The sequence below is a fragment of the Lactuca sativa genome, chromosome 1 (genome assembly GCF_002870075.4).
Source record: "Lactuca sativa cultivar Salinas chromosome 1, Lsat_Salinas_v11, whole genome shotgun sequence".
NCBI classification, from domain to species: Eukaryota; Viridiplantae; Streptophyta; class Magnoliopsida; order Asterales; family Asteraceae; genus Lactuca; species Lactuca sativa.
In genome coordinates this window covers 133627467-133639481 of record NC_056623.2, presented here as the reverse complement: position 1 = coordinate 133639481, position 12015 = coordinate 133627467, and the positions used below count along the sequence as shown (strand labels likewise).

General features: G+C 34.3%; 1 protein-coding gene across 8 annotated transcripts; it reads right to left on the bottom strand.

Moving 5' to 3' along the window:
- Window positions 1-227: 227 nt before the first annotated feature.
- LOC111895038 (disease resistance protein RUN1) lies at window positions 228-10981 on the bottom strand. 8 transcript variants are annotated; one of them, XM_042902632.2, is made up of 8 exons: window positions 10770-10981; window positions 9234-9932; window positions 7385-8513; window positions 6965-7288; window positions 4088-4984; window positions 3400-4003; window positions 2962-3029; window positions 228-420 (listed from the first exon to the last, which is right to left on the bottom strand). In XM_042902632.2, exons 2-7 carry the CDS (start codon window positions 9824-9826, stop codon window positions 2980-2982), a joined length of 3597 nt encoding a protein of 1198 aa, XP_042758566.1. In that variant the 5' UTR covers window positions 9827-9932; window positions 10770-10981; the 3' UTR covers window positions 228-420; window positions 2962-2979. The 8 variants fall into 8 exon arrangements, with proteins under 8 accessions (XP_042758566.1, XP_023746900.1, XP_023746898.1 ...); XM_023891132.3 differs by lacking the exon at window positions 228-420 and adding an exon at window positions 798-1122; XM_023891130.3 differs by lacking the exon at window positions 228-420 and adding an exon at window positions 2093-2505.
- Window positions 10982-12015: the final 1034 nt, after the last annotated feature.

Here is a 12015-nt window from a genome sequence, read left to right as displayed (position 1 = left end):
ACACGGAAAGCATTGTAAGAGTGATAAAAATTATCATCAAGTGGTGCTTCTTTACAAATTACACATGGCTGATCAATTTTTCGTATACTGGCCATAATTACAACAAAAATACTATTGGGCTTGTTATCTGTGTCATCTCATGTAATTTCTTCAGCCTTTTTGTTTATTTATTTTTTTTATTTTTGCTTCAAAACATTCATATTGTTGTACACTGTATTTTGCAATCAAATATAGAACCATTAAAACAGAAACCCAAATTATAAATCAGTACTTGATGCGACGACAACAAGCAAACCATCTTACAATAGTTAGATTACATGTCTTACTAAATGCACCTATCTTCAGTTCATACATGCATCTAATCTCTCTTTATCAAGCATTTTCATGTGAAGAACCGGGCCTTGAAGATTCCCCCTTACCCTATGAATAAAGGAAAGGTAATTAATTTTGGAAGTTACGTAAGTATACACATATCTAATATAAAATGCTATGAAAATAGATATATAGTTACTTGGAAGAATATATATTATGTTACATTTTCTTGATTCAACAGACTTAATGCCATCTCATTACACTATAGTCGACTACGTTTCTACAGCTTCTTAGACTCTCAATCAACTACATCTCTTCCAAACTCTTGAAGCAATTTATGGATTCTTAACATGTTTGGTTGTTCCTATCCTAAGAAGGCATCTATCAATAAGATTCCTTAAAATCAAGCACTACACTTAAACAATTCTTTATCATTTCCAAAGGACAGTAGCTTGTTATCAACATAGAAAACCAACATAAATCTATTACAAATGGCAAATATATAGATCGTTTTCAATTGAATTTATGCATTATGCTTGTATATGAACTTGTTTACAGGTACACAATAACGGAAAAGGAGAATAACTCTACAAGTGATTTTGACACATAATGTTTACACATGTCATGAATTGATATGTGTAAGATTTTTCAATGATTTCAATGTTACAAGCAAATGCTCCACTCGCTTTAAACATATTGCACAGTTCTAGTTGCTTGACCTGATCCTTGCTCTCATGAGTAAGGAGCAGAGCTTTGCTTGTTACTGAACACGATAGACTTCTGGTACTCATTACATATGCAAGGAGAAAACTGTCAAGAAGCCAAATAGGAAAAAACAATATCAATGACATAAAGTATGTGAAGTCTGTTACAGGAAATTTCTGTTATAAACGGACCCAAAAGGGTTGATATTGGTGCATGTTAGCTAGCATGGAGCCTAAATCTTGTATAAAGTACTAAGGAAGTTAGGGAGAGATTACTCTGATAAGAATTGAGAAACAAATTCAAATACTATTAGCTTAATGTTTGAAGAAAATCCACAATGGGGCTATGAAGGTTCGAGAGATTCAGAGGGATCTCCCACAATTGTTCCCCTGATAACTAGTGCTTCAACCTCATTCGAAGCCTCGAAGATTCTCTCAAACACCTATGCTAAACCGTCTAGAGGCCACATCAAACAACTTCAACACCGACTCAAACAGACCACAAAAACTTGGGATCAGTCTTTCACTGACTACATGCAATCCATCAAAACAACTGTAGATGAATTAAGACAGATTGATCCGAAGTTTTGTGGTCTGTTTGACTCGGTGTTGAAATTGTTTGATGTGGCCTCTAGACGGTTTAGCATAGGTGTTTGAGAGAATCTTCAAGGCTTTGAATGAGGTTGAAGCACTAGTTATCAGGGGAACAATTGTGGGAGAAAGGGTGCCTACAATTGCACCAAAAAGTAAGCGATCTTGGCGAAACCAGGCAGGATAGTCGGTGTGAGGAGTAGATTCACCATCGACAATAGTGGGTTTTGGAGGTAAATGAGTCCTGTCGATGAACTTGAAGAGATCTAAGCCATAGAGGAGTGCTTCGATTTGAGTCTTCCAACTTATGTAGTTGATGGGTAGTAATTTCACTAAAGAAGGGAATTGAACAAGGGTAAGTGAAGGTGTTGAGAGTGGAAGAGAATTGACGACGGAGGAGGAAGAGTTGATATCAGTGGCCATGGATGCGACGGCTTAAGGGATTAATAGTTAAAGAAAAAAAGACCTTGACTGATACCATATAATTGAATCAGTAAAAATTGTATTTTCACATTGAACAGGAAATGTATACATATACATGGAAAGATCCGATTATATTGGATCTGTTACAACAAATATGGAAGACTAATTCTATCTTTATCTAATATTCAAACTACATAATAGCATGTGAATATAATATACATAAATAAAAGAAACCGGGTCCAGATTATGTGTTTATAGGTTAAACCCATCATTGACTTAGCGGACACTGACACCATGTCTAAATGCACTTCTTCTTCTTCCCTTGACTCTTCCTCAATTCCATTTTCATCACCTCGCAGCACCTATAATGTTTTCACTTAGCTCAGCCTGAGTCATTCGTTTATAAGGGGAACGAGATACTTCTGTTGTATTAGACTTTTGGTCGTATCTTCCTGTTAGCCAGTGTTCCTTCATGCTTGTTAGTGACCAAACAGGAAGAAGTTAAAGTTAATTACATAAAGTTAGTCCCTCAAATGTCAAGTCTGTTGGAAGGAATTTATGTTATTAAATGACTTGAGGAATGAAGGGTTATTACTGGTGAATGTTAGTTAGAATGGAGGCTCGGTCAAGTATTAAGTGAGGAAGTTAGGAAGAGTATCATTCTTTTTCTCACTATGAATTCGTAATTTAAATTGCAAGAGAATTCACCTCTCGAAAGTTAGCTTAGTGAAATAAAACAAAAATTTTGGTTTTTGATGTGAGCCTCGACTACCTTTTTATTAATGTCATTTTCAATCATCCTTGCAAGGTTAGAAGTCCTTTAATTTTGTTACATCCTAGACCAATATAAAGATATGATAGATAACATATTTGGATTTGTATGTCTTCTATTCATGTGACGAGAGAAAGATATGGGTGTCAAAAAGTATACCTCACGATCCGTGACCAATTATGTTGGCTTCCTTGGGGAAAAAGCTCTAAACCACTCTGTCTCTTGTACTGAAAACAGACAAAAAGTAATATGAAATATTATTATTCACAAACATCCACTAAGACAAAGTTATGGTCCCGATATATTTATGAAATCCAACATATCAAAAGACTTGATCAAATGTCATAGAAAATCGAACCATTTAGATGGATAAATACTTGGGACAACCCATCATGCATCTGGGTCAGATCCATTTTAAAATAGACTCTTATTTCGGAGGTCAAAGAAAATCAATATAACACAGGTGGATTTGGGTTATATGATTCATTTATTTATAATAATTAGGTTATGATCCATCTATTTAAAGAACTTGAGTCATGTGTCATATCACTATTCATAAGGCACGACAATTACATATTTAACACAAATGACATCTACCTTGATAGCTGGAGCCCTCTCCAACCAATTTACGATGATATGGGAACAGATCAACGCCATACTCAAAAAACCGCTTGTTGTGTAGAATGCATTCTCCAGTTGTTGTTTGAAAAGGGGAGAGATCTCCACCAATGATGTGATTCCATGACTTATAATAACCCAACACATCTTCTTCTTCATCATCCATCTTGTCCCCATCATCATACACAAGACTCACCCCACACTCCTTTATACGTTCTTCATACGGATCTGTAACTGTAACAGTGATAGTAACATGGTCACCAGCCTCCATCTCATTCATTCCAAACATCCAATGACTTAACACCACCCAACACTTTCGATTTATACAATATCTGTCCATAAAACGTTCGTATATCCATGTGTGATCCTTTGTTATATTACTAATTGTGATAATTGGTGAAGGAGGGGCTTGATCATCTAGAAATCGCAACATCTGCACATAGCAGAAGTTGAGTCCTCTAAGCTTGTTTGGAGTTGATGGGATGAAAAATGATATTGACGGGCCCAAGCATCTATCCCTGATCCAACTCGGCATCTCCTCTACCCCATACATTGTGCTGAATATTCCAAATTCGTAAATCATCTGCCAAATACAACCACCTTAATGAACCACCATAATAGTTATATTATACATATTCAAATAAAGACATAGTTAACAACACAAAACCTGGATTTTTGATTCCCAAGAATTAGTCTCCACACGCCTTTTGTTAAGGAAGTCTATGTTAGTCCAGCCCAAGCTACATAATACGTTTTCCTCAACACCTCCCATTGGTTGGATTTTGAGCATCCCTTCAATTTCATACGACCAAGGTACAAAATCTATTGCATTTGATGATAACCGAAGTGGGGACATTTGTGGATCAAATACAACTTTTTCTATGACAGTTTCATCATACTCGTGACGAGAATTGAGCCACAACTTTTTTAGTGTACGTGGAGGATACACAACCGACTTCAATAAATCACAGTTCCTCATACCAAGTATCTCAAGACTAGGAAGGGTTCTCAAACAATCCGGCATGGAAGCGATCGGATTTCCATCTAAATATAATTCCTTTAACATCGATAGGCAATTGAAGTCCATGGGAAAAGATTCAACGGACAACTTATTATTTGCAAGTGACAACCTTTGTAAAGAGCCCGGTAATGAAAGTGTGAAAGACTTCAAATCGTTTGGTATATCACCCACAAAGGAGGAGGAAGAGGTTCTTGTGTTTATGCCACTGTACATTTCGGGTAACTTTATATCCCTATTCACAATTCGAGATTCCCCGAAATTACAACCATCTAGCAACACTGTTTTAACCTTCTTTAACATGTGTATGCTTCTTGGAAGTTTTTCAAGCTTGTTGCAGTAGCTTAGATCAATGAGGACAAGCTCTACACATTGCTCAATTGATTCGCAAACCTCAAGCAAACCAATGCAATTTCTAAGTATTAATGTCTCAAGTGCAGGGAGTTGGTCAAAGTCACCAAGACTACGAAGTTCTTTACAGAAACTTAAATTAAGAATCTTCAATGCCCTAAGCAACCTTATTTCCTTTAAGCATGGTCCATCCAACTATAGAAAGGGAAATAAGTTAGATTAGTAGTGAATTTCATCAACTAGACATGGAAAATAATAAAGAGAAAACTGCAAAATCAGATAGCTTTTGTAGAATTGCTCCCTGCCAAACTTTATTTTTTGTGTATTTAATATACAAAACCTAAAATAACTAATATGCCCTCTAAATAATTTTTTTTTTTTTTGAAAAAAAAATCATTTAAACTTTTTTTATCATTTCAAAAATGATTTAATCCCTGCCAAACACCCCACCCCCCACTCTCTATCTCTCCCTTTCAGACCATAAACCACACCGCCCTACCACCACCGTTCACAGCTCACTCACTCACTCAACGGTGATCAAATCCCATCTTCGGTGTGCCTTATATGGTTGACAATACTGAATTGCCATCACCATCATGAACCCTAGCTTCTGCCCTCATCTCTTAAAGTTCAACCTGTCACCACCAATTTGACGTTTTCTCCATGCATTTCAGGATGAACCTGACTTGGAGTTTTCTTACTTAACACAGAAAAGAGAGAATGGGGAAAGGAGATGTAGCACTGGTGGTTGGAGGTGATGGAAAAACACAAGTCCTAGTCGAGTACTACAGTGAAAACGGAGCCATGGTCCCCATTCGTGTCCACACCATTGTCATCTCCACCCAACATGATGAGGCTGCAACTAATGATGAAGTCGTAGCTGATCTCGAGGAACAAGTGATCTCTCCACCACACCCAACTTATCCTCCATTCTTATTTCTTCCACTCCCGGCCACCAGTTTCATCCCCAACCCCCTGTTTTGGTCCTTATATTACTCGTAAAGTTTGTAAGGAAATCGGAAAACCAAGAAGATCAGTGTATTTTCTTCTTTGGTGGGTCACAATATCAGTTTGCGTGTGCTTGTGTAATAGACAAGGATAGCTATGGTGACGAGGTCGGTGGAGGTTTGGCGATTTATGCCTTGATTCAGAAGGGAAATATGAGGTGTGTGGTGTACTTACATTCAGAGAGAAATGAGTTGTTTGTTATTCTAAATAAACCACGTGCAACACTTGCTTTTCACAGATGTTTGTTTTTTACAAGACTTTTGAAATAAAAACTGTTGTAGGACGCATCATTGGACCCTCCTCTTCAAACCACTTCTCACTTTACTTTAAGTTATATTCTTCAACATAGATTTGTTTTAATTTTTTCAACATGTTTATTATTTTAATAATATTATATGAAGGATATTATAAATAATTCTAGTATACTTAACATAATTTCAAAACCTTTTGGTAAATTTCATATAAATAATTTTTTTTGTTATATTGCCTATAATCAAATATTAATAATTTTAAATTATAAAGTTGATTACTAAAATTACCAAATCTATTGAAGCTAACATAAGAAATAACCATTGTCTTGCAAAATTTAACAAAATGAACATGTTGTTGGCTAAATTAAAATTTTATTTATTGTTATTTAGTAATTATTATTTTTAATTATTTTATATAAACGTCTTTAAAAATTATATCATCACAATGATGTTTATATTATATCTGCATATGATTAAAACTAAATAAAATGTTGATTTTGGATTATTGTATAGTTAATTCAGTTTGTTTAAGCAACATGGAGACATTAAAAAATAGACTTCTTGCAGTTTGTAGATGTTTGGTCCACCTCTTCTGTTGTAGAGGGTTGTAGATGTTGTCTGAACACTCTGCAGACTACAAACATTTTAGACTTGAAAAAACAAACATCATAGAGAGAGAAGGGGTGGAGTGGGCCCAATTTTTTTATGATTATATAATACTAAATAGAGAATTAAAAAAAATATAAAAAATATATTACGTGGGTATAATAGTCTTTTCAAGTGTGACATTCACAAAAACTGTTTAATTTTAGACCACTAGTGCTAGTTGAAATTTTCTTGACTAAAACCAAAGAAAAATTAGAAACCTCACAATCCATTTTTGTAGTTTTCTTGATGATAAATAAAGATAAGTTACCTTTTTCCTCTTTTGAAGTCGTTGTGGATTACTATAAGAGCCGACAAATGATTCAATATTGCTATATGACATGTCAAGAGCAACAAGATTCTCCATAGGTAAGTCTGAAGGTATAGACTTTAAACAGAACCCATGCATAAACAAGCCTTTTAATTCATCCGGAAATTTCTCATAAGACCCATTCATGTGAACATAATTAAGTTGTAGTAGCATCAGATTATCCATCTTGCTTAATGCATCTGTGTTCAGCTCAAATGATCCACCCAACTTCTCTTTCTCAAGCATGCGCATGTCAAGTGCAAGGCCTACAATATTTCCCTTACCCTAAGAAGAACAGAACGCAAAATAAATAAATAAATAATTAGACAATTGAAAATATTTTGGATATGTACACTACTAAAAGCATACATGGCCTATTACCTGTTTTTGTTTTAACACTTTGAATGACTCTTTATGACACCATAATCGACTTCGCTTCCATGGCTTGTCAAATGATTCTTTTTTTACTTCGAATCTTCCCATCTCTTGAACCAACTGATGCATCTCGAATTCATTATTCCATCCGATACTAAGAAGGAATCTGTCAATTAGATTCGTGATTCCAGCTCTTGTGTTTATATCACATGCGTTTAATATTGTTTGAGTAACATATCTATCTATTCCAACAAAAAAACAAGCAATATGCTTAAACAACTCCTTATCATTGTTAGATGGCAATGAATGAAAGCTCATTCTCAAGATATTATTTACACAAGAATCTGTTTCTTTCTTTAGCCCTTCTACACACCCTTCCCAGTAAGCTACATCTCGATTATGTAGAGACTTGCCCAAAACTTCAAGCGCCAACGGATGTCCTTGACAGTACTTAACAAGCTTATCTGACACCTCTTCATAACCATCCTTTGGATGTTTGCACATGAATGCATGAAAACACAAAAGTTGTTCTGATTCGATCCAATTTAAGCCTTCAAGGATGTGTTTTGCATGCTTGGGTTTAACTTTTGTTTTGAATAGTGCACAACTCTCTGTCAACCATGTGTCCTTTGTTGTTATAATGATTTTGCTTCCAGGATGAAAACCTTTGCTTCCAAGTAATGCATCCAATTGATCAAGACTATCGATGTCATCAAGAACTAGAAACACCCTTTTACGTGCTAAGAGATTCTCTATTTTTGAGGTGTATATTGAAACATCATGAATTTGAATTGAATTTGTTTTTAAAAGGTCATTGCAAATTTGTTTTTGTAAATCAATCAACCCATTAAACTTTCCATCACATCTCCTACTTATATCTTCAATATAGCTGCTTGTGGGGAAGTCACGACAATGCAACCCATAGACATATTTGGCTAAAGATGTCTTCCCGATCCCGCCCATACCCAAAATAGTAAGTATGTCTGTCGTATGTGAGGATCCATCTTTCAACCATGAAGTGACAAAGTTACTATGATTGTCCATCCCAATAAGGAATGGTTGAGCACTCCTTAAAGATACATGTAATCGACGGTAGATGTCTTTCACAATTTCTTCAATGAACTTTGTCTCAAACCTGAAACTTAACTTAATAAGAACTTCAAAACACAATTCATAAAACTAACAATCAAGATTTGTAGATTTAGTGTATTCAAATATCAAAAACAAAATTCTATTATAGTTATTATTTTTAATTAGGTTCTTCACATTAAGAACCATATTGTATTTGCATCTAACCATATAAGCATCTAATGTGTAACGTCATACAATTTATGTATGATAAGATCAAAGCTACGAATGCAATACAAGACCATGAAACTTAACTATAAATGTGGTGCGTCTGAAAAAAGTGCCTGTTATAGATTATTTTTTATTTTAAGATGTGCACGGGTAAGAGAAGTTACTTATTATAAAACATGATAGCTATGTTTGAAGGTGGTATGGTATAGTTAATAGTAGATGCATAGCAATCACTTCAAAAGTGTTTTTAGTAGAAGCATATTAAAATATATGAATGGTATATCCAAATGGACTAACTTATGATAAAATACTAAATGCATAACAAATGTGTAAAAATTATTATAATGGTTAATCTATCTATATGAACTTAATTCTGAGATTAGATAACATATATTCAGTTTTCTGCATCTTCTGTATCCTAATACATGAAATAAATGCCTACTTGATTATATTGAGAAACGTATTGAAATAGATGGGGGAGAATATGATATTGACTTTCATGCGTTGACTAAACAAAATTGAAGGATTATGTAAATATCGGTAAGAAAGTGGTTACCTTCCTTTTACATCAATTCCTTTTAAATTAGCAACTTCTGTAAGAGCTTTATTCCATCGGTCCATCTTTTGAGCCCATTGACTTCTTTTATTTACATCTGTCTCTGCCTCCATTGTCTGTTTATGCTTAGCCATTGAATCTCCAAAGCTACCTTTCTGCTTCCTGACATGGGTAGGCTCCACACAATAAAATATAGGGATAACAATATGGTTGGATGTCATACGTTGCTCAAGAATCAGCTCCAATTCATCCAGACACCATGTTGAAGTAGCGTAATTCTCAGACAACACGATAATAGAACCCCGAGATGCCTTAATTGCAGTCTCCAATTCCGGTTTAAGATCTTCCCCTGTTTCAATCTCTTCTTCATCAACCAAGAAGGTGTTGATATTGGCCTCTACAAGTGCCTCATAAAGGTAGTTGGTGAAATTAAGACGAGTGTCCAGACCTCTAAAACTTAAAAATATGTCATATCTATGACCAACAATTGATGAACCATGGCCACGAATTGATGAACTATGACCATGAGTTGATGAAGAAGATGAAGATCCTTCTGAGAGTTTAGGATTCACGAGTTCAGAGAGAACAACCATTATCAGTAAGCTCTTAAAATACTCCACGCATTATCGGTTACGAAAGTTGGGTTTCACCGGCTTTCCTCACTTGTTCTTCAATGTCAGTATCCCCTACATAATGCCTCTACACAAAGTCCAAATTATTAATATAAATTCTAACTGTATTAATACGCCATATTATCTACATAATGCATAGATATGTATTTGTGTGTTTTAGCCCTTGATTTGATTTTTCTGTTCAAATGTCATTCCATAACTTGATTAGTGCTAACTTCGGTTGTTTTGTGTGCAAGAGACATATGAGCATTAAGAATGTGCATCTAAACACTGGAAAAGGAAGACAACAGAAGCTGCTAGTTGCTGATGTGTTTGAAACACAAAGAGTAGCATGTTGCAGTAGCAATTATGTGAAAAAATAAAATGAATCCTTTAACCAACATATATAGAGCTAAGCATTGATATAGAATAACCATTACATTGCCATGGGAGTTATTTAAAAGCCCTACTTACTCACTTAATTAAATTGGTTAACATTTTTTTCCTGTTAAGTTTGGTGCAAGAAAATATTGAACCAATTTATTCTATTAACCAAAAATGTCTCTATCTTGATTTGATTAACCCACATAAATATCCCTACTATTGTCTAAAAGTCAAATAAGTAAACCTCAAACAAATTAATCAACACCAAATGCCATTCTCAAAGCAAATACAAGATCCACTATTACCTCCCATATAAGGAATTGCAAAACATACAGGCAATTTCAAGCTTTCACTAGATATCGAAAAACATTTAAAATATCTAAATACACACAAAAAGAAAAAATAGGTTTCTTCACATGGTATCCAGAATTAGCATGAACAATCCACAAGATCTAGTATCAACATAAATCTAAAAGACTTCGAGTATGAATAATGGGCTTGTTCTAAATGATATGTTATTAAACGAACAAGTCATAATCACCTGCCTAAAGAATGACAAATAGACCTGAAGCGGCGAAGATATATAGAGGAAGAACCTCCGGCGAGGAGGCCGAGAAAGATGAAGAGTAAAGAAGTAGAGTCAACGGCGGTAGCGGGCAGGGAAACAGCGAGTCAACGGAAATGGAGGGAGACGACGACAGAGAAAAGTCTGGCTCTTTCTACAACCGGTGCTATATGGCTACAAATTATCTTCGGTTTAAAATCAAATATCTATATCACAAAGGCATATATATAGATTAATTAAGTATTAAATTATTTTATTTTATTATTATATATTAAAAGCAATTGACATTAACATTCGTATGGTTTTATAGTGTTTTCTTGGCAGATTTGATCCCTAGATTTTTGTATAGTTTTAGCCTTTAGATTTTATATTTTAGCCACAAAATTTTGCTATTTTACGATTTGGCTACAAAAAAAATTTATTTAATAATTTGGGCATAGAGCTTTCTTGGCAGATTTGATCCCTAGATTTTTGTACATTCACATTTTTCACCTCTTACTTTGTCAAATATCTTTTTCCTTTAACTTTATAAAATATCATATTTACCCCTTCAAATTAGAATATTGACATAGTTTTAGGGTTTTTGACTTTAGCCACAAAATTTTGTTATTTTACACATTGGCCACAAAACTTTGTTAGACTTTGACCACAAATTTTGCCTATATTGTCAAATTTAGTCCCTAGACTTTCATACTTTCACATTTTCCATATTTTACTTTGTCAAATGTCATTTTGTACCATCTACCCCCCCCCCCCCCTCCCCTCTTAAATTTTAACATCGATAATTTTCACTTTGTACCATCTAACCCCTCCCCTCTTACATAGAAAATAAATTACAAGAACGGTCCTTGTAATTTATAAAATAGGTTTGTAGAATTATATTATAGAAATGGCTCATATGTTTAAAAAAAATTAAAAATACCCCTTCCTAATAACAAATTTACAAAAGTGAGGTTCGGTCTCTACATGGAAAATATATTATTAAAAAAGACTTTGTAATTTACAAAAGTGAGGTTCCGTACCTACACAGGTACATGTGTTTAAAAATAATACAAAATGGCCCATTCCTAATACAAAGTTTACAGCTTACTCTCCCCCGCAAAGTGGGAGTAATCTTAGTTATTTAAATTATAAACATAGTTTAAAACTAATAAATATTTAAAACATATTTATTTTATTTTAAATTATTTATAAACATGTTTATTTTTTGAATTTTGTTATA